The sequence below is a fragment of the Macrotis lagotis genome, chromosome 8 (genome assembly GCF_037893015.1).
Source record: "Macrotis lagotis isolate mMagLag1 chromosome 8, bilby.v1.9.chrom.fasta, whole genome shotgun sequence".
NCBI classification, from domain to species: domain Eukaryota; kingdom Metazoa; phylum Chordata; class Mammalia; order Peramelemorphia; family Peramelidae; genus Macrotis; species Macrotis lagotis.
The window spans coordinates 137,047,809-137,074,890 of record NC_133665.1 but is presented as its reverse complement, the minus strand read 5'-3'; the positions used below and the strand labels follow the sequence as shown (position 1 = coordinate 137,074,890).

At 46.6% G+C, this 27,082-nt stretch overlaps 2 protein-coding genes across 3 annotated transcripts in view; one reads left to right on the top strand and one right to left on the bottom strand.

The window, feature by feature from the left end:
- Positions 1 to 496: 496 nt before the first annotated feature.
- On the top strand, positions 497 to 26,904 carry ZXDC (ZXD family zinc finger C). The gene is made up of 11 exons (XM_074198455.1): positions 497 to 753; positions 819 to 1,486; positions 4,790 to 4,942; positions 5,047 to 5,125; positions 5,847 to 5,977; positions 7,094 to 7,264; positions 10,658 to 11,349; positions 12,997 to 13,081; positions 18,363 to 18,532; positions 22,208 to 22,309; positions 23,203 to 26,904. The coding sequence occupies exons 1-11, from the start codon at positions 497 to 499 to the stop codon at positions 23,287 to 23,289; spliced, it is 2,595 nt and encodes an 864-aa protein (XP_074054556.1). The 3' UTR covers positions 23,290 to 26,904.
- CFAP100 (cilia and flagella associated protein 100) overlaps positions 24,282 to 27,082 on the bottom strand; it is a 47,225-nt gene continuing 44,424 nt past the window's right edge. For both annotated transcript variants that reach the window (XM_074198456.1, XM_074198457.1), the window contains exons 15-16: positions 26,429 to 26,522; positions 24,282 to 25,755 (exon numbers count right to left, since the gene is read on the bottom strand). In XM_074198456.1, the coding sequence (XP_074054557.1) occupies positions 25,642 to 25,755; positions 26,429 to 26,522 (208 nt within the window). In that variant the 3' untranslated portion in view covers positions 24,282 to 25,641. The remainder of the gene's footprint in view (positions 25,756 to 26,428; positions 26,523 to 27,082) is intronic.

Here is a 27,082-nt window from a genome sequence, read left to right as displayed (position 1 = left end):
GCCGAGGCTCTGCCATCAACTAGCTGGGCGACCCTCAGTCAAGCGCTCTGAGCCCCGCCTTTGTGAGACTGGGATGCCAGTGCTTGCATTAGCAGGGCAGGGCAGGGCAGGGCAGGCCGCGTATTGGGAGCAGTGGCACTCAGGTCCCGCGGGAGTCGCGGCCATCATTGTACACACTTTCCACAAAGGAGCCGGCCTGGACCCCGCCCCGGCTTTCAATCCCCCCCCCATCTGTGACCTGGGGCCCCCCGCGGTGTTGACCCGCCGGTCCGCGTGTCAGGCCGCAGCCCGGGCCGCCTCCGGGGGCCGCGGCACTCCCCTACGCCCCCGCTTCGGCGCCCCGCCCCTTCCCTTCCCGCGCCCCGCCCCGCCCCGCTCCGCGGCTCCGCTCCGGGTTTTGCCGGCGGGCTCGGGGGCGCGCGGCGCGGGCGCGCGCGGGGCGGGGCCGCGCCTGCTCGGCGGCTCCCGCTTCCGCCGCCGCTACAGGGGCACCAAGATGGAAATCCAGGGGCTGCTCGCGGCCCGGACCCCGCGCGGCGCCCAACATGGCGGCGCCGCCTGCGCCCGGCCGCCGCCGCCGCCGCCGCCGCCCGCGGCCTCCCGGGCCTGCGCAGCGCCCGGGCCTCCGGCCGCCTCGGCCCCCGCGCGGCGCCGCCTGCTGCTCCGGGGCCCCGAAGATGGCGGGCCGCCGCCGCGGAGGGACAAGCCGCCCGGGCCCGGCCAGGCCGCCGCCCCGAGCCCGCCGCCCGCGGACGAGAAGCCGCCGCCGCCGCCGCCGCCGCCGCCGGCCCGGCCGCCGCCCCGCAGCCCCCGCCGCCGCCGCCGCCCGAGGCCGACTCCTTCCTGCTGCTGGTGAACGTGGGGCGGGGGGCCGCGGAGGCCGGGGCCCGGCCCCGGGAGCCCCGCGGGCAGCCGCCCGCCGCCGCCGCGCCGCCGGGCAGCCAGAACCTGCTGGTGCGCATCGAGAACGGCCTGCTGACGCTGGCGGCGCCGCCCGGCCCGCCGCCCCCCGGCCCGCCGCCCCCCGGCCCGCCGCCGCCGCCGCCGCCGCCGCCCGGCCCGCCGCCCCCCGCCCCGGCCGGGCCGGGCGTGCTGCTGCTGCTGCGCTGCCCCGAGCCCGGCTGCGCGCAGACCTTCCCCAAGAAGCACCAGCTGCGGCTGCACCTGCTGTCGCACGGCGCCGCGCGGGCCCCGCGCCCCTTCCGCTGCCCCCTGGACGGCTGCGGCTGGGCCTTCACCACCTCCTACAAGCTCAAGCGCCACCTGCAGTCGCACGACAAGCTGCGGCCCTTCAGCTGCCCGGCGGGCGGCTGCGCCAAGAGGTTCACCACGGTCTACAACCTCAAGGCGCACATGAAGGGCCACGAGCAGGAGAACACGTTCAAGTGCGAGGTCTGCGCCGAGCGCTTCCCCACGCACGCCAAGCTGGCGGCGCACCAGCGCTGCCACTTCGAGCCCGAGAGGCCCTACAAGTGCGAGTTCCCGGGTAACCAGCCGCCCCGCCCCGCCCCGCCCCCGAGGTGCCCCCCGAGGTGCCCCCCGAGGTGACCCCGGGGCCACTGACCCCCGAGGTGACCCCCCCGAGGTGACCCCCCCGAGGTGACCCCGGGGCCACTGACCCCCGAGGTGACCCCCCCCGAGGTGACCCCGGGGCCACTGACCCCCGAGGTGACCCCCCCGAGGTGACCCCGGGGCCGCCGACCCCCGAGGTGACCCCCCGAGGTGACCCGCCCCCGAGGTGACCCCCCGAGGTGACCGCCCGAGGTGACCCCGGGGCCACTGACCCCCGAGGTGACCCCCCCGAGGTGACCCCGGGGCCACTGACCCCCGAGGTGACCCCCCGAGGTGACCCCGGGGCCACTGACCCCCGAGGTGACCCCCCCGAGGTGACCCCGGGGCCGCCGACCCCCCGAGGCCTTCTCATTCCTATCCCCCCCACTCTAGTGGGGTGCTGCGAGTCTTGGGGCTCCCCTCCCCCAGCGAGCACTTGGCAGTCAGCTTCAGGGCGGGGTCAGAGTTGGGGGCGCTGGGGGGTCTCTGTGGAAGCCTGATGGGATTTTAACCCCACACACCCTGGCGTTGGGAAATGCCCCCAGCAGTGCAGAACGACTTTTCACCTCCAAGACATCTCAGGAAAACTTAGCATTGATTTGGGGACTTGATGCTAGAGATGGTTGGGACCCTTCCCACTTCTTTCTTTTTTTCTTTAGGTTTTTGCTTGAGGCTAAGTGGCCTGCCCAAGGCCACACAGCTAGGGCATCATTAAGTGTCTGAGGTTGGATTTGACCCCTGGGCCGGTGCTCTATCCACTGCGCCGCACCACCTGGCCACCCCCAATTCCTCCCTTTCCTGAATAGCATTTGGCAATTATCCTTTACCTACGGTTAAATCAAGTATTCCTACAGACTCTGGGAAGGGGTTTACAAGATCAGCTTTTCTGAGAAGCTGACAAGGAACATTTGCACAAAAAAAAAATAATGTGGCCTTTTGAAGTGTTAGGGGAGCTCCTACAATAGATTTACATTCTCTGTGAAAGCATTGGGGGTCCTTAGAATTTTTTTCCTTTTAAAACTTTTTATATTAATTTATCACTTGTCCTTTCTACACCCCCCCCCCCCGCCCCCATCCTATCCCCACGGAATGCTTAGAAGAACAAAAACTGGAAACTCCCTTCTCACCTAATCTGGTATAGGGGAGGCCATTTCTAAAGTGCAGAGAGCTGGGTTTTCTCAATTAGGTTTGCCAGGGAGTGTTGGCACTGGAGGACTTGAGAGAGGGTGTGGTTTGTTCTTATTATACTAAATTGTATATCAGACCCATAATACATATATATATACATATATATATATATATACATATATATATATATATATATATATATATATATATGCATTGCACATTGGACTTGGAGTCTGAGGAGGAGGCGTTTACCTTCTTAGCTCCTCACAGCCTTAGACGGTCATTTCTTGTCCCAGAGTCTCTGGAGAGAGCTCCTTCCAAGCAGTGGGGAAAGGTCTGTGCATGTGTCTCCTTATAATCCACCATCAGAGGCATCAGAGCAAGGCCATAGCAGGAGTCCAGGAGCAGGGAAGGACTCTGGGTCCCCCCTGGCCCACATTGCATGCATAATTTAGGACCAAGGTAGAGAAGGTGCTGCCAAGACAGAATCTAAAATTACATGTCCAGTCCATATTACCTATCCCATGAGAGAGTGAGCATTGTGGAAAGAATCTAAACTTAGAATCAGAACCTGTATTCTAATCCCCAGTCTATTAAGTCCCTTACCTTCCTGTAAAACGAGGCCTGCAAGCTTCTTTCCCCCTCTAAAATCTTTCATATGGGACGATATTATTCACGTGAGGCATATGTTTGTTGGCTCCTCCATATTCTCCAATTGAATTCTTGGGTCCAGTGATTTCCACCATGAGTGGAAAGGTGGCCAGAGTTGCCCTCCAAACCCAAATTATGCCAAAAAACCAATCCTACAAAGTCCTCAAAGGATTGATTGGTCGTTTGAAATGATACCCCCAGGAAGTACACATTCTAGTCTCATCTTCAAGTTCATGAGTTCTCCATGGTTACACAGCTTGTAAGAGGTGAACCAGTTTTCTCAATTATTGCCAGGCCAGTCAGTATTTGGTCCAGGACATCATCCTTCCTCTCGTCAAAGTTAACCCAGCCTCCCAGGGACCCAAGCAACAGCTATCCTTAACAGACTTTACAGACCCCAATAGCTCTAGGATTATTTGACTCCCTCCAAAAACTATAGTACAATGAGCAGATGACTACATTTAGAACTCATTTGTAATTTTACACAGATCCAAACATTAAGTGTTTGGGGTATTTAAATCTTGACTCTGATCACTCAAAATTTGTGAATTCTTCTAGAGAAACATAATTTGAGCAACTGTTATATGATCCCTGGAGAATTTATACCATCTCTGACTTAGTATTTTTCTTCATACTTTTATTTATTTGTTTGTTTCTTTATTGTTTTTTTAAGATTTTATTTATTTTGAGTTTTATAGTTTTTTCCCTAATCTTACTTCCCTCCCCCCACCCCCCACAGAAGGCAATTTGCTAGTCTTTACATTGTTTTCATGTGTACTTTTATTTTCAATCCATTTTCTTAAGGAATAGATATTGCCATTTGATTGCTAAAGTGAACTGGGTTATTCTGCTAACCCAACATTCACATTTTTGAGGGTTACAAGTCTATTATTCTTGTAGTTTCCATTTATTAGTGTTCTATATATTTCAAAAATCAACATTATTGTAGCTACCTCTAGGGTTGAAATTTTTATCCCCTGCTCCTCTGCTCCATTACTTAGGATAGTGACTGATTCCTTAACATCCCAAAGAAGTTTTCCCCTTCTTTGCTGGGGGGAGGGTCACAGTTGGACATTAATGGTTGTGAGTCTCCGGGGGCTGAGGTGATCTGACTTTTCTGCCTCATTTACCTCATTTACCATTTGTAAAATGGACAGACCTTTCTGTTGTGAGACTTGAGGTGTTTCTACCTACTGCTTGCCATCACCCTTTGTTCAGCTCCATTTTATAGATCACTTAAAAGTAGAGGGAGATGACTTTCCCAGCATCCCACACTAATTAATGGCTGAGTTTAGGCTTGAGCCCAGAGCTCTTGCTTTCCTAGTCAGTATCCATATTACAGGTGAATGGAAATAAATAAGGTTTGGGGGTAGGGGTCTGAGATGTAGATTTTGACCCTTGTGTATGGAGGCTGAGCTGGCAGATGTTATTAATCAGCGTTGCTTCTTTTTCTGTTTAGGTTGTGAGAAGACATTTATCACAGTAAGTGCTTTATTTTCCCATAATCGAGCCCACTTCAGAGAACAGGAGCTGTTTTCCTGCTCTTTTCCGGGATGCAACAAGCAGTATGATAAAGCCTGTCGCCTCAAGATCCATCTGAGGAGTCATACAGGTTTGTCGTCTTCAGAGCTCTCACTGGGCTGGGTTGTGCAAGTGGGGACCTGTTGGCGGATTGGGGAGCAACCATCTGTAACTCTAGCTGATGACTCTTTTCAGGTGAAAGGCCTTTCATCTGTGATTCGGACGGTTGTGGCTGGTCCTTCACCAGCATGTCTAAGCTTCTGCGGCATAAAAGGTAATTCTGATGCTTCAAAATATGTCTAGAACTTTGTGAAGGGCTGATGCATTTGATGGGCAAAGATTTCCCATCAGGCCATAAGACTTGGATCTCTGTAGCTGGCCACTTACAGAGTGGGGTTCTTGACCAATATTCATCTTTTTAAAACTATGAAAAGATTGCAGAGAACCGGTATGAGAAGTAGCCACTCACCTACTTTTGGATTTAAGCCCTGCCTACTGTCCTAAAGAGACTCATTTGCAAAACTGGCTTGATTAATTAGGCCAAAGTTTCTAGTTGGATTGCAGCTGAATCTTAGGCCTACTTAGGTAAACTAATGTGGGAATGACATTTATTTTTTCAATTAACGAGCATTTATTTATTTTCTTTTTTTTTTAAGTTTTTATTTATTTAAGGTAGTGGGGTTTGAGTGACTTGCTCAAGGTCACACAGCTAGGCAATTATTAAGTATCTGAGACTGGATTTGATTTCAGGTCCTACTGACTCCAGGGCCAGTGCTCTGTCCACTGTGCCACCTAGCTGCCCCAACAAGCCTTTAATTTCTCTTCTTTTCCCTCCCTTCCTGCAATGACATTGGCCAAAACATGTGATTGTTAAAATTTTGAAGGTGACTAATTTGTTAAAAAGAAATATGTCATTATCAAATTGAATTGCTCAGGGCAAGATCTGGGACTCACTTAGTCAAATCAGTCTTGTCTCCAATACTTCTTTTGGGTAGGAAACATGAAGATGACCGGAGGTTTACATGTCCAGTAGAAGGCTGCGGTAAATCATTTACCAGAGCTGAGCATTTGAAAGGCCACAGCGTGACCCACTTGGGCACAAAGCCCTTTGAGTGTCCAGTAGAAGGTAGGACTCACTTTTTATTTTTTCTAGTCTGAGCCCTGCATGAGACTTGAACAGTTAATAATACTTTTAATTCTCAAGCAGTCCTTTGCTTTAAAAGGTCATTTTAGTTTTATGAATTTCTCTCCTTTTTTTGTACCTTTCCATCAAAGAGTGAGCAAAACATTTCACCTCTTCAGTTCATCAAGTGCTGATAAAAGCACCTCATCCTCTCCACTGCGGGGACTCTGCTAGGCCTGGGGACTCCCAAGACCAAAATGAAGCCACTAGTACCACCACAGAATTGGGGAAGGGGGGGGGCACCTAGATTTAGGAATTTGGTGTGGCAGGTGGAGCGGGGAGAGTTAGGCTTTGGGTAGGATGTGGACCTAGAGCTGAGTTTTGAAGAGTACTGAGGGAAGAGGGGGCATCAGGCTGACAAAGATGGCCCATGGGCACCCAGACACAAGGAGGGATCCTTCCAGAGGTGGAAGTCTGGAACAGGAAACCAGAGTCAGATCTTGAAGGACTTTAGGGCAACAGGAACTGACTTGGATGGCCACTGAAGAGCCGGCTCTGGATCGATTTCCATAACAAATGATAGATTCCTCAGTTCATCGTGGAAAGACCTCCGCAACTTCTTTAGTTCCCCCGCAAACCCTGGTTGTTCTTCAAAGCCAACTCCCCTTTGGAACCTTTCCTGCCCTCTTCCAGTGAATGATTAGCATCCTCTCTTATGTATGCTTGAGGGAAAGACCAAACCAACACTTAGTATGTGTCAAGCACTGTTCTAAGAGGTCTATCCCACCATAATGGAGAGTCGTGCCCTCTGAGAGTTGGCTCTCCATCAGGAGGAGATCCTCCAGAGAAGGGGGTGGTGGAGGAAGGGGAAGAAAGCCTCATTGACTCTTATGATTTGATTACGAAACTGGAATTGGAAAGGAAAGCTTCAATATAGCAGCTATGGGAGACAGTGGGCCAGACTGGAGCCTCTGGTCTCAGTGGCACCCACCCACTGGGGGAAGTGGTGGGGGTGGGGGTTAGCCATGAGTGTTCTGTTACCCACCCCCCCAGATGGTGATTTCCAGAAGCTGCAGGTATTGCTGTCTCCCTTACAGCAGCCCCTTCTCTCTTGTCCAGGTTGTTGCGCCCGGTTCTCTGCACGGAGCAGTCTGTACATCCACTCGAAGAAGCACCTGCAGGATGTAGATGCCCTGAGGAGCCGCTGCCCCGTATCCAGCTGTAACAAGCTGTTCACCTCCAAGCACAGCATGAAGTCGCACATGGCCAAGCAGCATAACTTCAGTTCAGGTAAGAGGCCTTGGGCTTAAAACTTTGGAGCTGTGGAGAAGCCTGAACTGCCCAGGCCAGTGTGGACCGGGTAAAGTGGCGCTCAGGGAGTCCTAGAGAAAGGGTGGAGGGAGGTGGACAAGCCAGGATGGCAGCAGGCTCCTTAGAAATCTGAAAGGGAGGACTAGCCAAGTTCCTTACCCACTAGATAAAATCATTTTGTGGGCCAGTTACAAATAATTAAGTGGTCACTTACTCAAATTTTATATTTTCTGGGGTGGAGATGATGGGGTTGGGGACAAGGATGGCCACTGTCCTTAGAATCTGAAGCATATGAAGTAAAATTCAGAGAAAACAATTCCTGCTTATTCTGAAATACACAAGTCAGTGGATACAGAGAAAGTTGCTATCAGCAATTGGCACTTATTAGAAACAGTCAGCTGTCTGACTTAGCTCAACTCTGCTTTATTGTAAATATTGGTTATGTCAATTGAGGTTTCAATTTTTTATACAGAAGTCATAACCTGCTTTCTTCCAGTGACTGGAAGATAGGGAAGGTTATCTAGATGGGAAAATTTTCTTTCCTCAGGGTTTTTTCATTCCTGATTAAAACAGAAACACATTGTAGGTTTTAGTGCATTTTTATCACCGGCTGATCTCAGCCACTCAGAACTAGTAGGGGAAGAGAATAAGCATTTATTAAATGCCTTCTGTGGGCCAAGCCCTGGATTAAAGACTCTCCGGTTGGTGGCTTCTTTGATAGGTCTGTGGCTGCACATAAGAATTGTCTCCAGTAATGGCCAAAAGACTTTTGATTCTGACCCCTTGGGAAGGGCCTGCCTTAACTTTCAGCTCTCTTGATTGCCTTGGGTCAGACCAGTGCTTTTATGCCAGGATTCTGAACTCTTCTCTTAGATTGAGGCAGTGGGCCAGTTACTGTCCAGGTGCAGCCTGAGGAGGGGTGTCAGATGAGAGTCCTGGCAACCCATCTTGTGTGGGTGCAGTCATGACACCTCATTGAGATCCAAAGTGTTTAGCTGCTTCAAAAGGTGGTAACAGGGCGAGTCTCCAGTTATTCATGGGCCTTTAAGATGGGCCAAGAGGAGCTGGTGTGCTCAGATGGGTGTCCCAGCAGGATGGTCTTCTACGCAAGCTAGTTAAGGAGCTCAGAGCAATCTCATCACTTCAGCCATGCCCTTTGGAGAATGACTGACCGTTTTCAAGAGTTGGTTGTCCCAGCAGGATGGTCTTCTACGCAAACTAGTTAAGGAGCTCAGAGCAATCTCATCACTTCAGCCATGCCCTTTGGAGAATGACTGACCGTTTTCAAGAGTTGGTTTTTAGCAGAAATATAAGGAAAATGATGGCTCACAAATTAATTATGATTTGTTAGTAAAATACTGTAATATTAATGTCTCAGTAGAAAGGCATCTGGCAAAGTGAATGGAAAACTGGACATGGGTATTGGTGTGGGGTACTACTGACCAGAGGACTCCCGGTAAAACTTAACCTGGGGCAGTGAGAGGTTTCAGTGGTTTGCCAGGGTCCTAGTCAGGCTTCAGAGTTGCTGCCCCTTTCCAGTGACATGTTTGTGGATAAGAAGGGAACTGTTCAAACTTTATTAATTGACTTGAAAGAATAGTGATTCCTGGATCTCTGTCTGCTTGAATGGAAGATGTCAGTAGAATGTCCAGGGCATTCCTTTCAAAGTCCTTTATTTTATTCTATTGCCATATTTTTCTCTGTATGACTTGGATATTGAAATATACGCCATGCAGATAGCATAAAGCAAGAAAAAAATCATGATCAAGATCTTTGCCATTTAGTGAACTGAGTTGTCTATGAATCATCAGTGATTTTTAAGTCAAAAAAGTTAAATCTGCAGGAACAGAATTGTCCAACTGTGGCATCCAAACCTGGACCTAAATATTCAAAGAAGGCTGGACCCTAGACTCAGGACAGGATTTTTTAATTTAACGCTTTACAAGCCACCTGAACTCCAAAGAGACAAAGATGATGTAAGCAGTTCCTGGACAAAATCAATTATTCACATCGATCAAAGTAAGAAAATGATAAAATCAATCAATTTTCTCCCGAGTCAGCAAAGGAAATAGAAAAGGAATGGTCTGACAGATAGAAGGTAAACCTGGAGAAAGTGAGTTTTTAAAATACAAAACCAAAACAACCCTCTAGGAGGAGAGAACATTCAGTAGTAAAGGGTGGTCAGTACTGTCAAATACAGCAGGAAAGACCTTCAGATTGGGCAGCTTTGAATAGAGCAGTTTCTATGGAATGTTGAGGTCTAAATGTCAAATGATATAAGGTTGAGGAGAGGAATTAGAGACTGTGCATGTAGACTGGTAAGAAGTTTGAGAAAGGAAAATTAATAGAAGATGATAGTTTGAGAGGTTGGAAAAGTGAATTTTTTAAGGAGAGGGGTGACCTTGGAATGTTTGAAAGCAATTGAGAAGAAAACAGTAGCTAATGTAATCCTGAAAATTAGAGGGGGGAAGTTGACCAAGAATGAATATTCTTGGAGAACATTCAGTGGGGAGAGGATCAGATGAACCCCTAGAAAGGTTGGCTTTGGCAAGGACATGAATTTTCAGGGACTGGTGGGAAAGAGTAAAGAGTAAGAAATGATGAAGAGAAGGGGAGGAAAGGAAGTTCATATTGAATGTTTTCTCTGCCTTTTCAACTGGGGGTTGGGGGAGGGAGAATGTAAAGGAGTAAAGGTTTGGAATAACTTCTTTAGAGAATGAGCCAGGGCAGTCATCAGGGGAGTAGAAGGATGACTGCTGCATGGAGGGCTTGCTTGAAGTTGGACAATATGGCCTGTTAATATGTCCAGGCCACACAGTTGTGGAACTTCCATTAGTGACTCTTGAGTAAGGTCAGAGAGATGGGGGTAGTGGGAGTAATCCAGGATGGAGGCTTGGCACGAGAAGTGTGGGGATGGGACAGAGGAGCAAAGGATTCATGAGCAGAGGCCTGGGTAGGGTTGCAGTGACCCAACTTTGGGGTTGAGATCATAGAGGGACAGAAGCGAAATGTGAGGAAATACTGAGGAGAAAAGGGGAAGAGGGCCCAGAGATCTTGATGTGGGTGAAGAACAGGTACAGAAGGAGTAAACACAGGAAAAGGGGAACAGAGGAGAGCATGGTCTAGATAGGGATGATGGAGCATTTAGGCATGTTCCTCAGACATACAATTTAAGTCAAAGTGTTTTCCAAACCTTAAAACCCTGTATAAATGTTAGCTATGACTCACTGCTATAAAAGGTGTGTGTGTATATATCTCAAGAATTAACTGTAATGAATTTCAGGTGGTTTCTATGATATATAAATTATTTTAATTTCATTAGGATAACTGTCTGTCTTGGAATAATCCTGGGGCCATTTCATTGCTTTTTAGACCTTCTGAGCCAGCTGGAAGCGACGAGTTTTCTCACCCCCAGCAGTGAACTGACCAGCCCAGCCCCGAGCGAGCTTAGCAATATCGACCTCGTGTCTCTCTTCTCCAACGTGTCTGGTAACAGCTCTGCCATCACCACAGACATGGCCTTAGTCAACTCTGGAATTCTGACAATAGATGTGGCTTCGGTGAGCTCGACTCTCGGGGGGAACCTTTCGGTTAATAACCATGGTGGCTCCTTGGGGCAGGCAGTGGACCCCTTGATCCTGGTGGCCAGCAGTGACATGCCTCACAGCCTTGATAGCTCGCTATTGCTGGGTACAACTGCCACGGTTTTACAACAAAGCACTTTAAATTTGGATGATGTCCAGACTGTCAATGCAGAAGCGCTGGGGTCTTTGGCGTCTCTGTCTGTGAAAAACTCTGGTCAAGATCTTCCAGCTCTGACATCTAGCAATAATTTGACAATCGAGCCAGCGGCACTGACCCCATCCAGCAGCCTCACCGGGAGCAACGTTCCTGGCCTCCTGACGCCCCCCAAAACCGAGCAGGACTTACTGCCCGGCTCAGACATTGTCGGGCAGCAGGAGGGAAACAAAGTCGTGACTCAGTTTGTCTTCTCCAACCCAACAGTGAGCTACAGTGCTCAGAAGGATGTGGACCTGAACCCAGGGCCTGGGACCACCTTTCTGGTAGGTAGTCATTGATGGCCTACCCTTTGCTCAGTCCAAATTTGAGGATGCTTTTTGGCTTAAATTTGATCTTTGTTGGTTTCTCTAAGCACATGATCTACTGGAAAGAGCCTCAAACTGGGAGTCAGGAGCTCTAGGTTGTTGTAATAATGATAGCTAACCAGAGAGTGTCCATTTACGTAGCACTTGGGGCTTTGCAGAATACTGGACTGCAGTGTGACTTCAGACAAGCCTCAAAGCTGAGAATTTGGAGTTCAATATCCTAACAATCTGAATTGGGAAGAGTAGACATGTCTTGTTCACTTTGGTAGTTGTAGACTGAGAGTCTGACAGTCATGCTGAGTCCGCTTCCCATTCTCCCCAGCCCTCCTCCAACTGGCTGGGGAAGGAAACTAAGGTCCTGGGCACGTGCACTGGCTGCTTCGGGGCTGACCACCCTCGTCCCAAGGTTCCCCTTCCACGGTCATGGAGTCAAGCCGAACGTGCCTCCTATTTGCTATCCATCTGGCTTTACTTTCAGCTTCTGTTAGGAGAGTGAGACTGGCCACCACTGGTATCTGGGTGATGGGAGCCGAGGCACTTGTTGATGTGTTGCAGTTTTTCTGCTGCCTCAAATGAAGGATTGGTCTAGGTGCTGTCTCAGATCTCTTCCAGCTTTAACCCATATTGTCCAGTGAAGAGAGTGGAGAAATGCAACCAGGAATTTTCATTTCTTTGCCATGTCCTTTAATTAATAGAGTAATTCAGTGAGACTTTTCTGATCCAGAAGTCACCCAAGGACTAGTAGATCTGTTGTAAAAGATTAGCTAACAATATGCAACAACCACAACAGTAATAGCCAACAGACTGTCCAGTGATGCTCTCTTCACTGACAGCAGATCTCTTCCCATTTTCCTCCTGTTCACTTATATTTTCAAACATTTCTGACAAGCTTTGTCATTTGGGTTCCTGACTCAGAGCAGATGAGTTTGAATCAGCCAAGAAGGGGGGTAGGGGAGTTGGGCTGGGAGCCTGGGGAGCAGTAACCGCTGTAGAGCCTACAGGTCATTTTCATTTGGGGCAGATATTCTGACCTGGCTTCTTGTTCTCCAGCCCAGACCAGTCAAGTCCAGAGATTCCCAGAGACAACACTTTAAGGGTCGGCAGGGCTCTCTCTAGGCAGACACTAGGGTGGTTCTGTAGCTTAGATTCTTATGCCAGGAAGGACTTGGGGTCAGGTCTCCCCTTGAGCTCAGCTTGGCCATCAGCTGGACAAGTCTTGGCCTCATAAGTAACCTGGTTTGTGCTTTGATAAGAGGGAGCTTTCCCACCTGGACGATCTCTTTAACTACTAAAATCAAGCATCCATCCCATTTAAAGGGGGTAAATCCATGTATGTGTAGATCCCTCTTTCCCTGATAGACCTGGTTAATTGGGGTGTTCTGTGGCCTCATTTATATGCAAAAATGGTTGGATGTGGAATTTGGGTTCTTTAAGTGCAAATGTGAGATTTGGGGCTTTTGTTTGGAATCCTGGTATTATTTTTTTTGGTAAAAAAGATTGGAATGTTTTATTTAAAGTTCCATAACTTATGCTTTGCTACCCTTGCTTTTTTTCATTCCTTTGTTGTTTAGATCGAGTGACTCACAAACTTTTCTTTGGTCTCAGGAAAGTGGGGGTTCAGCAAGAACTGATTATCGAGCCATTCAGCTAGTCAAGAAAAAAAAAGAGAAAGGGCCTGGAAGCAGCACAGGTGAGAAGGGCGTGGCTCCCATGCCCACGTGGGGTCACCTTTCTCGTAAAAGTGGGGTACAATGGGACTTAGACTAAAGTCTTCTCTTGGTGAATGATGCGTCATTTTGCATTGATCTATTTGGAGTAAAAATGGCTTTAAAAATAGTTATATCTGCTTTTGATGTCTGTCTAGAGTCTATATTATGTTAAAATGTCGTTTTCAAAATTTGCAACATGCTGAACATCTTCAGAGTTCAATGTAGATTCATTTCATTTGTCTGAAAAGTTGGGGATAAATCACATCACCAGTGAAGCTCAGTATTCAAAGGGACTTTGTTGTGAATCCCTTGGGAGGAGGAAACATCCTCCTGAAAGACAGACAAATCTCTAATGTTTCTGTTCAGTAAGTTTGTAATTCATTTTTAAAAGCATATCCTTGAATTGGAACGTTTCCTTTCCTACATTGCCACCATGTTGTATAAAAGATTTTTGTGGGAGAGGTGCTCCTTGGGTCTGTGTACATCTCAGGAGCTGGAGCATTGTCCATACTCTCAGCTCCAGGAAGTGCAGGCCCAGATCCTGTTTGTGGAATGGAGGAGAAAGATTGGGATCGAGGGGACTTAATGCATGTATGTGTCCCACACTGAAGCTTCGGGGAGCTGGGGAGGAAAGGAAGCCTGGTCCTGCTCTTCAGTCCTTCTGTTGGAAAGGGGGCAGTTCAGAGAACAGTGGTAGGTTAGGTTGGGTCTGGTTCAGAAGCTGTAAAAAATGTTCAGTGTTCATCCAGGTTTAAAGAAATCTGGGAGGTGTTTTGTTTTTGTTGGGATGGAAGAACTTTAGTTTTCTGTTTTTAAAAAATGGATTTGTTTAGGGGTATAGTTTAACAAACCCACTTTGTTTCATTTGCTACAAACTTGTAGATATATTGAAGGCAGAGATTGTGTGATTATTGCATAAAGTGGGTACCTGGTATTTAAATTGAATTAGAAAATCCCCAGTTTTATGAAGCAGGAGGCAGGGAGGCTGAGGAGGGCCAAGCAGCCAAAGGGCTGCTGGAACATCCGGGAAATCCTTGGGAGCTTGCTAGTCTTGTAGCGGGGCCTCTCGTAACTGGAGCCACACCTGCTGCTGGTGGGTTTGAGGAACCGGCCCCCAGAGGCCCCCCCAAGAACTTAAGGAGCCATTTGTCAGTGACCAGCGGGATCAGCTTTCCAGTCTCCTCTGTGCAAGGGAGGCAGAGCAGAGGTGGACGGAGGGGATCTTTGGCCCCCCTTCCAGTTCTGGTTTGACCTAGGCAGGCATTGAATGTGCCTCTGGTTACTGCTTTTCACTTGCTAGTGGGTAAATTCTAGAGTTCTTTGTAAAAGAAGCTAAAACAGCCCGTTGAAGTAGCCTGACTCTAGCCCTTGCCCCTCTCCAGGCCTGGTGGACTGGGTGTTAAGGCTCAGAATCCTTGGTGCCTTGGCAGTGCCATCAGAGCAGCTGAAAACAGGAAGTGCTGTCTGCTCCCCCCCCCCCCCAGCTCTGCATACTTTGGCTTTCAAAGCTCAGTTTTGGAGCAGGGGACTCCCCCAGACCAAGGGTAGGAGCTGGAGTTCCTAACCCCCTTGTGGTAAAGAGGCACGACATCAAGTATGCCTGCAGAGGCAAGACATTGCATGGCCTTTGCCCTAAGAGAGCCTGTCTTTATTTCAGGGGGGAAAAATGACTTTTAAAATACATTTGACCCTGTTTGGTTGACTATCAAGAGTCTTGGATCATCATACATAATATTATAGCAAAATCTAGAAAGGACCGTAACAGTATTTCAAAGTTTAGCATTAAGTGTCTGGCATTTCCCTGAAAAGTTGAGGGTGAATCTCACCTTTGACATTTCTATAGAACCCGGGGCTTAGTGATGACTCCTCTAAGGCGGGAGCAACAGCCTTGAGCCAGCTGGCTCCTGTCTGGCCCCTGCTTGGCCCCTGCCCTACCAGTTGTGTGACCCTGTGCAAGTCACTTAGCCCTGTTTGCCTACATTTCCTCATCTATAAAAGGAGCCACAGCACTTAGTAGCCAGAGTGGGACCCTTCTCTACAGGGGAACTATTAAGGGGAGCTGGGGAGGAGGGAGCCTGGGGGGCTAAAGGGTGGGGAGCTAGGGTCTTCTTCACGTCATGGATGAAGTAGAGACTTATGGTGTCCACCTGCTAGGTTGCCTCTTGTGACTTGTTTCCATAAATTCAGCCCCCTCACCCAGGGCCAATCTGATGTCTCAAGGGAAGAGCTCTGAAAAGAACCGAGCTTGGAAGTTCTAGCCCTTCCTGTCCTGGAGGGACCTGAGAGGCTCAGCTCAGCCCTCTCTTTGCTTCTCACTGTGTGCTCCTCTAAGACCTCACTGGGGGATCTCACACGTAGACACTTTTAGGCATTTGCACCCATTAAATTCATATCCCTGTTTTACAGATGAGGAAACTGAGGTTCAGAGAGAAGAAAAGTGCTTGCCCTGAAGGACATCACTTTAAAAGTCACAGGAAGGCACAGGAGCTTCTCGAGTAACCTGGAGCTCCCTGCTCTCTGTTTTGCCTCCAAGAGTGCATGTGCCTTCCCCACTTCCTCCCTTGGCTTTTTTCCTCTTCTCCCTCAGTGCTCTGCCTGTGGTGGACCTCACAGGTCTCCTTGGACCTGACCCCTGGGCCTGCTGCTACTGCTTCCATTCCTGCTCCAGGTGCTCCTGCTACCATCACCACTACCACCACACCAACATCAACACCACAGCACAACCACTACCATACCACCAACACCACAGCATCATCACACCAATACTACAGCCACAATACCAACACCACTAGCACATCACCACATTGCCATCACCACTACCATGCTCCTACTTTCTTCGTCTCCACATTCTGGCCAGAGCTGGCTTGGGCACCCAAGAACACCCAAGGGAGTCACCTTTGACATATGGGTATCAGGTTCTAAAGTTAGAGTGTAAGGTAAAAACCTCGTGTGGTTAGTTATCCTTTTAAAACCCCCCCTTTGAGGGTTCTTCCTTGAAGCCTATCACCATGAGCACATTTGTGGTTCTTGCCTTTCAATCACGAGTTCAGTGCTTTTTCAATCTTCACCATTATTTATGAGTTAGAAGCGCATTAATTATGTGGCTGTTGCTTTCTCCAAACCCAATGACCTATGGGAATGATGAAGAGCTTAGCAAGGTTTAAATAGTTGAAAGACTTTCCTGCTCTGGGGATTGTACATTTCCCAGACCAATCATAAAGGGCCCAGGCTGGCTGTGGGCAGGCTACAGATCTCTCTCTAGGGCAGCAGCCAGGGGTCCTGGCATTCCTAAACATCAGGGTGAGGGGAGACATTCCTGTCTTTGTGTTTTCAGATGAATTAGAGACTGGGGCCACTGAAAACACAACATGCTACCCCTTGCAAAGCATGGGGAAGCTGGAGGGGCTTGGGGAGCATTCCTCTCGGGCCCTGTGTGGCATTATATTGGTCAAAAGTTCAGTGTGCAAATGATGGGATAGTAGAGTGCATTGAGGTGAAAGATGGTGGGGTTTGTCCCTCACTTGAGAAGAGCTCAACCCTAATGACATCCTGAGGAAGGAGGTGAGACTCACTCAGCTGGGGCTCCTATCTAGTCTTCATTGCCTTGGAGAGGTAAGGACCATCCTGATTGGTCCCCAGCCATGAGGCTGGAGCCTGATTTCAGGCCTGCTCTTGGCCACTTTACTGTAACCCATCCTGACCACCAGGGTGATTTGAGCTCCTTCAGACTGGAAATGAGCTAAGTGTTACTGGACCAAATGGGAAACCAAAGTGGCGCCCACTGAAGCGGTCTCATACTGCCATCTGCTGGTGCTTTTAAGAAATAACATTCACATAGCACTGTACTTAGTTAAAACTTTAAAAGGTTTTTATTCACTAAATCTATTTTTTCTTTCTCCTATCCTTCCCTTCCACCTGGGGCAAAATAGAAAACCTTTGTGTTAGATTTGCATAGTTAAGCAAGACAAATACCCAGCTTGATCACATTCCATTCTGTACCCTGAATCCATCTATCTCTGCTCTGTGAGGAGGTGGGCTGCATTGCTTAATAAGTTTTTAGAATTTAGAACTGGAAAAGACCTTAAAGGTTATGTATAACTTTGGGGGGAGGACACCGAGTTCCCTAGAGGCTGGTTGATAGTCCCAAGGATAATAGAAAGGTTATTTCTTGTCCTTGCCATCGAGCATTACTGCAAATCCTCATCACTTCCAAAGAATCATGCTTTTAAGTTCAGTTTTTTCCTACTTTTTGTGTTGCTTAAATATCAGTGGCATCAAGCTGTAGTATCAAGGGCTGGCTTCAGAGTCAGAAAGATTTGGGTTCTGGTCCTACCTCTGATGCAGGGTGGAACCCAGCCATGTAATTTAACAGTTGCCTCAAGCAACTCTGTAAAACTCAGTTGAAATTGATTGTCAGGCTTGTGGAAGGAATTTCTTTACTGGAATTTACCCATACAAAATGAAATCTTAGAGAGTTAGACCACCCCCTCCAAAAATAAGTAACCAAAAAATTGATTTTTCCTCATATGATGACTTTTTAATTAAATTGGCAGTGCTGGGCTTAATAGTAGGATAATCTGTTGCCAACAGTATGGATCTATGTCTTGTAATCATTTTCTCTTCTGATAAAATGTTTGAAACAGTGAATGAAAAAACCAAATGCTCAGTCAGTCTGATAACTCTACATTTTAATCATCTTTAGCCTCCTGAGTTTTTACACATATCATAGGCAGCATAAATTCCTACTCAAGTACCACCTCAAGGCATGGGATGAGGGGGTGGATCTGACTGTGGGCTCTTAAAGGCTGTGGCAGCAGCACAGCCTCTGACATAGTCCAGGCTGGGAAGACTTGGGTGCAAACCCATGAGATTGAGAGAACATCCTCACCAGTAGCTTGACTGCTGGCAGAGTGTCTTGGCCACAGAACTTTACCCAACTTCACCATCATGGAGGGATTGGGATCTGTCTCCTTTGTTGCATCCTACACTGATGAAATCACTGAAATTATTCAAGGATTAGAGATGGCAGGAAATCTTTCATTTTGCTATGGTTAGTAAAAAAAAGTCAAGCTAATTAAACCTTTGGAGGTTTCTTCTTAGGCACCTAAATTGCTTTTGGGGGGAATCTTAAAGTTTAGGAGAAGGTATCCTGAAATATTTCTCTTCTGACTCTAGAAAGGGAGCAAACTGATTTAAGAAAAATCTGTTCATACTAAATAAATTTAGCATACTAAATGTATCGGTTTATCTACTTTGTTTCAGGGTCATCAGGATCTACTCAAAGGAAGTTAAAAGGTGGGAAAGTGAGTCCCACTAATTTCTCCACAAGTCATAACAGTCGACTCTGTGGGAATATTGTAGTACCAAATGGAGGTTTAACAGTACGAGATCCAGCCACTGGAGCTCAGTTTGTTCAGATTCAGTTATTGCAGGTAAGAGTGTATGGTTACAAGAAAAATGAGCCCCAGACATTTGTGGGTGATCTGAAATTTAGGTCAAATGGAGATAGTATCTGGAAACAATAAATTGGCACCAATATCGTATAATAAAAAATTTCTGCTTCTGGATCTCCTCTGGGTCCTTGCTCCCCCAGAGCAGATTGCAGCCCACCCATGCCTCTTCATTCTGCTGAGCAGATGCCTGGGGCCAAGAAATTTTCCAAGAGGTGCTATCCAAAGGGTGGCGGGGTGGGGGGGTCTCCTTCCAAAACCTCCGATGTTCTGTGGTTAAACCTGGATGTTGTGAGCCCTGCTTTGAGGCCTCCCCTCTCCAGGCCAGCCATCTAGGAAGCAGGTCAGACTATTTCTGGCTTTTATCTGTCTGTCTGTTGTGGATCACTTTGCTAACATTTATAGGCATTGTGCTAAGTGCTTTACAAATTTTATCCCATTTGATCTTGAAAACAGCCGTTTGGGGTAAGTGGTATTACTATCTTCATTTTTTTCACAGGAGAAAATTGAGGTAAATAGATTAAATGATTTGCTCAGGGCCACATATGCAAACTATGCAGGAATGGTCACATGTCCCTCTCACCCCTCTTAAATTCTTATAATTTCCGTTATGTTGGTAGTTAGATTCAGAGTTTAGAATAAGAGTTCCTTCTATCATTTTAGTGATAAAATAATCTTTAGTGAGGTTTGACCAACTAGAGATGGTTCTCCACTTTTTTTCTTAAAAAAAAAAGCATTTAGTTTTGGTTATGTTTTAAGTTCTGAACTCCCTCCCTCCTTTCCTTCTCATTCTGTACTAGAGAAGGCCACCATTTGACAAAGACTTATAAATATACAGAAAACCCTACTGTGCATCCTTGTATTCTTTCTAGGAAGGCAGATGGTATTTCCTTCATAAGTCCTTTGTAGTTCGAGTATAATACTCAGAATGACTTGGTTGTTCACAATTATTCTTTGAATAATATAAATGTTACTGTATACTATGTTCTCTTGGTTCTTTTCATTTCACTTTTATATCACACAAGTCTTTACATGTTTTTCCTAAAATAAAACCTGCTCGTCACCTTTTATAGTATAGTGGTATTCTATCATAATCATATATCACAACTTGTTTAGCCATTCACCAGTTAATGGGAATCCCTCACTTTCTAGTTCTTTGCCACTACAAAAAGAGCTGTTATGAATATTTTAGAGCATATAAGTTCTTTTCTTTTTCCCTTGATCACCTTGGGAAACAGATTTTAGAGTGGTCAAAGGGGGTACAGAGTTTTATACTCTCTGGACACCATTCCAGATTGCTTTCCAGTCTCCCAAAATGGAGGAAATTCCACAGTGATAGGATGAAGAAAAGTGAAAGAATCTTCAACTAGACAATTTTTACATAAAAAGAAACTGTCAAACTGACTGTCAGTTCACTAGTCTGTCATTCCTTGATGCTCCTGCTCTCCTTTTCAGCCCTAGCTCACATGCCAACCATGAGCAGGGAGGATGAGGTAGCAGAAAGGTGGAGCTTTGGACTTAGAAGCCCAACACTCAGCCTGTCTCCTTGCCTCCTAAGAGACAGGACATGCAAACTTCTGTGCACAGACTGCCCATGCAAGGACTCCCCACTGGGGAGGGATCTCAGCTTCAGTCACATCCCCAGTGACTGCTAGCAGTGTGGCTAGGCAGTGATTTAACCTTTCCCAAGTCAGCCTCTGGTTAATAATACTCCATATCATCTCTTCTCCATGCTTGTTCATAACTTGGGAGATGTATGTAAAATGTTTGGTAAAGCTTAAAGCACTATCCAAGGGTTGGCTAGGGCAGTCACCAGGACCTTGCCTTGACCTAGAGAGACAAGGATAGAGGACAAAAAAGAAGGCAGTCCTGAGAGATGCAGGAGTTTGAGGACAGCAGTATTAATGATGGAAGGATTCTTCAGTGAAAATGATGTTTTTCAAATGCTGCTTTTCACAGGTCACAACTAGTTTTGCTAAAACTACTCGTTTTATCAAATCCCTAAGTCAATTCAAAAGAGTTGATTATGGCAACTACTTGTTGAAGCAGTTCATTGAATTACTCCATCAGTTTGCCTACTACACTTAGGCAAGTATTAAATGGAAATAGGCAAGGCCTTTAATTAAGGAGGAAGAAGTAGTCAGACTGGATTACACTTAGGAAGTTCAGTTGTGTCCTGTAATTTCAAATGGCTTTTTTTCTGCAAAAGCCTGTTTCTCTTTCAACAATCAGATTCTTGTCTGTCGTTGCTGTATGACCTTGAATCATGGAACATCAGTTTCAGAACTAAAATAACAACCTAAAAAACAATGAAAAGAAACATGATGGAGTTAAGCAGTTTGAAGCATATTATCAGTGATGATTTGTTTGCAAGACAGAAAAAGTATAATGAGACAACTTATGGACCCATAAACTTGAGATACATTGGTGCCCCCAAGGTCTTAAGAAGAAGAAAGGATTCCTCTGGTTCACTGCTTAGATTGAGGAAAATGGACAAGATTTGGATAGGTTTGGAGGAGAGGGTACATTGGTAGGAAGATCTAGATCTTCCAGAGCATCAAAATAAAAGTGTGTGGGGGCCATGGATAAAGTAAATGCAGGGAGGAGTGATGGCAGTGGGAATAATGAGTTTATTCAAAGATTTTTAAAGTGGATTAGTAGAGAGAAGTCAGGAAGGATTAGTATAAGAATTGAGTAAAAGTTAAAACTAAATTTTGTTTTTTCCAGTTAAGCATTTGTTTCTTCTCTGTCCTTTCAACTGAAAAAATGAAAACCCTTTCTTACAAGTAAATATTTTAAAACAAAACAAATTTTGGTATTCTAGTCCATGTCCAAAAATATGTCTGTTGCAGATTTACAAACACATGTCATCATGGATCATCTGGAATCTTGGTTGATCACTGTGTTGAGCAGAAGTCTTTAATCTTTCCAGATTTCTCCTTTTTTTTTTTTATTGTTGATGATACAGTAGAAATTGTTCCAGATTGAGAATAATGTAGAGCCAGCAGAAGAATCTTGTACCTTAGACATTTTTCCCTTGTGCTGTATTTCACCAGATTTTGAAGCACTCAGACTCAGGTCACTTTGCTGGGTACCACAGATAAAAAGCCAGAGAAAGAGCCAGTGCCTTCAAAGAACTTACATTCTCTATGGGAAACAGGATAACTTGGGGAGGAAATGTGTGAACAGCTAGTTAGGCAAGAGGAGTCTGGGAAGGTTCCTAGAAGAAGTGGTCACTAAGTTGAACCTTGGAAATTAAGTATTCTGGGAAGTCTAAATGAGGACTGAGTACATTCTAGACTAGAATACAGAGATGTTAGGAGTTCAAGGAACAGGAACTAACTTCCTTTTCTCCTAATAACTGTTGCCCCTCCCCTCTGTTATAACTAGGTGTCTGGTCCTGTCCCCTTGGCAGAGCAGTGACCTGGATAGTGTTGGAGTCATCTGTCCTGCAGGCAGACTGAGGGTACAGTCAGAAAAATAGGGGAGTCCCAAGAGAAGGATGCATTAGGAGCCATCTGTGAAGTGAATGGCATTTTCTGACTTATTGTTGGGTAGTGTTACCAATAGTTGTATATGGAAAGATGGAAAAGAAATTGTTATAATGATGAAATGTCTGAAATTTTGAAGCTTTTCTTTTAATTGCTGCTTCCCCAGGATGATCCCCCTGGCGATGGAGACTCACCATTTCAGCTCAGCTCCCAGTCTTCCACATCACATTCTCAACTTACTGTGGATTTACCAGTACATATACTTCAGGTATGATTTTTTAGAACTTTTTCTTATTGCCAAAAACTATTTACCACTGTGTCCAGCATTAGCTTTTAATTAAAATTAGAATGTCTGATAGCAATGAACCTTTGATTTTTTCGAAAGATAAAAAGATCTTGCTTATTTTCTTAGCTTCTTTGTATCTTATGGCAATCACTGTTGCATTCCAGTAGAGAAAATTGAGTTCTATTTCTTGTAGTATAACTACAAAGAATTTTAAATGTTAGAGATATTTTCATTTTTTTTTTTTTTTACAAATGGCAGTACAATTGTTCAATGCAGTTTTCACATTCTCCCTCTAAAGTAGAAAGTTGAATTGACCAGCAATGACCATTTTTAACAAAGGAGAGAGATTAATTTGCCCAAGTTATTGACTGGAGTGGGAACAGAAAATTCAGAATGAATTATGAGTATGTAGATAAATAAAGTATAGCTTAACCCAGGTTCTAACAAATGCTTATTTTCCCACATTTAAAAAATCCAAATAGATATTTAACTCCAAAATTTCATTTCAATTTTAGCAGTAAAAACAAAAGAAAGGCTATCCTAAGTTAACTCTTTGAGACCTGAGAGTTGCTGAGAGTGGTTAATTGTTATATAGCTGCCTGAGCAAGGGATGTTCCCATTTCCATTCGAGTTGAACTTGGGGGGGGGGGGGGTTGTTTTTTTTTTTTTTTTGCAAGGCAAACGGCGTTAAGTGGCTTGCCCAAAGCCATACAGCTAGGTAATTAGTAAGTGTCTGAGAGTGGATTTGAACCCAGGTACTCCTGACTCCAGGGCCGGTTCTTTATCCATTATGCCACCTAGCTGCCCCCCCGAGTTGAACATTCTTTAGGAAATCCCAATATGTCTTAATTCTGCTCTCTGTTTTGGTTTCATAGGAGCCACATACTTCAACTGAGGATGATGCTGGTTCTGATAACTCACAGTTCACAGGAAGCACAATAAACTTACAGGACCTAGAATGAGACTGTTAACTATTGCTTAGGGGTGGGGAGGGATGCAAAGAGTGCAATCATGCTATGGAAAATGGAAAAGATGTTTCCAGAGCTTAATTTAATTTTTAAAGAAAATGTGAAAAACTTGGATCTAATGCATCTTGTTTTATGGTTCCACACAGTTTCTTCTGAGGACTCTTGATGTATCAATTGATATTATTTGCCTTCTGCTTGGATTGTTAGGAAAAAGGTCCCTTGGGTTGGGTTGTATGAAGCTGCCTTGCAAATTATTGAAGGGCTATGATAAAAGCCAGCACTTAGATCCAGTAACTTCGACCACTTTGGTTTGTGAATCTGCCTTTCTATTGTCCAACTTGAATCACAAATCATATGTTGCATTAAAAAAGGACAACTCTTGGGAAGAGGCAGAGATTTAAGTCATTCAGTAAATGCAAGACTAACCATCTGACAGTCTCTGGGCACTTAGCCAAGAAGGGAAGAAGGTGCCCTGATGTCAGCCTTGTCCTTGAGAGACACCTCATTCACAAGAGCCACATTGGAGTGGCTGGCCTGCCAGGGCCTCCCTGAAACCCATCTGTCAAACATGGAGGATCATCACCTGATAAGAGTGGAGACAAAGTCCAGGTCTCAGATCAGTCATTTTTGAGGCATTCCATTCAATGAGCACCTGTTGACCTTTCTGAAGGTCCTTGAGACAGTCGTGTTCCAAGTACTTGAACTATGTAGGAGTAGAACTGGGAGAGGCTCATAGGGGGTCCCAGAAGCATTTGAACCCACGTCTTCCTGATTCCAAGTCCAGCCCTCTGTCCATTCACATTCAACATGGTGTCCATTCTGCCGTAGTGTGAGGCAGCCCATGAGGCCTTGAGGCAGTCAATGGATGAGCTCCAGTCTCATGGTGTCAGGGACCTAGGATTTCTGTCTCTGAGTGCTCCCTCCACAGGGCAGGCTCTGGCCCCATCACTCATTCTGACAGTGCCCCCTCAGCCCTAGTGGGTAAGGACATGAGGGCTTCCAGCCACGGGACATCCTTTCAGTGCGATGGCGTGTACATTGCAGTGGGCTTCTAGCCATACTGGTTTTTATACCTTGTATGACATTAGGGCCCTAGAGTTTAAAGTAAAATCAATTTTGCATTTGGGTATTTACATTTATTTGTTGGTCACTTGACAATGGTTTCTAAAGTGTATCCTGAATGCCTATAAAATTATGTATAGGACTTAATGGTATGGCTTGTGTACCTTTCTTGTGAGGTCTAAAGACGTGCTTTGTATAATATGTATAAATAGTATTTTTTACAAAGGAAGCCATGTCATACAAAAGGACATGCGTTTAGAACCTTGCACATATTTATTTGTTATTTACAGTTATGAAATTCACACAGGGTCGTTGAGAAATGCTTTTTTTTTCTTGTGCCTTTGGAAGTCTATGCTTGTGTAAAGATGCTGTTTTGTTTCTTGGACCTGAAAGGAATCCAGATTTTTCCAACTCTGCATTTCTTGAATTTGTTGACTTGTGCTCTGGAGCAATTCCAGCAAATCACTGCAGCTCCTCGTCTGCCCTGCTGTCGGCACTCCCCAAAACCCGCTCTGAGCCAGTTCCAGGTGGGGCCGTCGCCCTCCCATCCACCTCCTCTCCTCGTGGCACTGCACGTCGCCTCTCTGGCCACCAGCCATCGTCAGCACGGTCAGGGCTTGGCCTGGTCCCTGCCCACCCTTTTCGGGAGACCCCCTTCCAGGGGCCTTGAGGCTGTCTCTGTGTCACTAACATGGGACATCTACTGATGAGGGGTCTGATTGATTTTTCTTGGCTTTGAAGTTCATTGCTGGCAATGGACATGACCCCAATGCAGATGAATTAATAAAGCTTTTTTTTTAATGGTCTTGCTTTTGCAGTTTTCTGTGATTTCGTATAAGAGACTGTGACTCTTGGGGGCTGAAAATGTATCTGCTCGGAATTGGGGAGAACTTTCCCATTCACTGACTTCCTCCGGTGCCTTCCCCTCCTTGTAGAGTTGGAGCTGAGGTGTGGCCTCAATTCTCTCCCTGCTGCTTTCACAGAACGCTTAGGAAAGGTTGCTTTTATTACAGAGGAGGAAGGAAGGACCCCCAGACTTATCAGAGAATCTCAGCTTCTTTCAAGGGACTTCCTTGCACTACCAAAAGAAGCATGGACTTTTATTTTTAGTTTAAATACAAACACAGAAAGAATATGTGTCCAGGGACACCAGGGAAAAGGGGAAGGAGTGGGGGGTCAGAGCGGCTCTAAATCATACAAGTAAACCAGGGCAGTCTGTTTGCTTCGATTGTTTACATCTCTTAAAAGCGCTCATCCAACTCCACGGGTCTACACGTGCACAGGCTAGGTGAAGAAGAAGAGCAACTCTTCTTTTTCCTTGTCGTAGACACTGCCTGTGTCCTGGTTCCTGGACTTGGCCAGCACAGGCTCCGAGCGGTACATGAGCTTCCTGCCGGTCTGTAGAGGAAAAGCAAGGGTGGCATTTGTGGCAACCCTGGTGCAGCCAGATGGAAACGAGACCCCAGGACCCACCAAACTGCTCCCACCTGCAGAAAAATTCTATCCTGAAGCATGAGTCTTAAGGGGTCAGTTGGCCAGTCCTTGTGGTCAGGGGCCTTGGTCAAACTGAGCACCTCTATGAGATTGTAATTGTGAGGAATTCCTTCCCCCAGGTCACTAGTGGTTCACCATGCAGGTACAGGAGAGGGAGACTTTCACATAGCTCAGGTGAGCATCAGGGAGGGAATGAGTGCCAGGTAGATAGGCAGCACCCCCTCTCATCTGCCAGAAATGCAGAGGACATCCCTGTGGGGACCAGGTTCTCAGTGTCTGGGTTTCCCAGAGTTCGTCTCCTGCAGGGACCCTAAAGGACCCCTTCAGAGACCCCTGGAAGGAGTGGGGGGATTGGAGCTGTGGATCTGATGGTGACTAAAGTGTGATGGAAACAAGACCCATGTTCCAGGGCATCACAGCCAAGAAGTGGAAAAAAGATGCCCGGTTTTACCTATAAAGGATGATGCCGTTCTTGGCCTCTTCTGAAATGCTGCATCTGGTCTATCTGTCTGTTCATGCCCTCCCCTCACCCTCCAAGAGTGACCTTCCATCCAAGGAGCAGTTCGCTCCTTCCTACCTTTTTCTTGACCGTCGCCTGGGCCCTGGCCAGGGCTCTCTGGAGCCGCTCCTCCTGATCTTCTTTCAATCGTTTCATTTTCTCTTCCCTTATCCTGCACAATAAGGACAGTAATGAGACACGGGTAGGATAGCCAGTCTGCAAATCCCTTATGAACAAATGCTGCCAAGGTGCAGCCTCCTTGTTGAATGCAGCTTTCTTCCAGGTACAGTGCCAAAGACACGGAGCCCTATTTCCATTGGCCCTAGTTGAGTCATGTTTGTGCTGCTTTGGCATGACCCTGACCTCCCTGCTAACCATGAACCACTCACTGTTCAGTGACCATCTTGTTTCCCCTATGATGTAGCTTAGGTTGAGATGGCATCCTAAGCATGTCAGCATCTGTCACTTCCTGCTCGTGATTCAGGCACGAACTGCATGGTATGACTGAAGGGGACCTGGCCAGATGTCCCCGAGTTAAAGGACCCCTTTAGGGTGTCATCTCCTTGACATAATTGACCAAAGCACTAATGCATTGGGGAACATCAAAATAAAGATCAGAACTAGCAGAGCAAAGGCCCTGGTGCTGCCCCCCCCATCCTATAGAGCACATTGAATCAAAGGGCAAGGGTAGATAGATAATGGGAAGGGTTCAGAAACGAAGCTATCACCTGG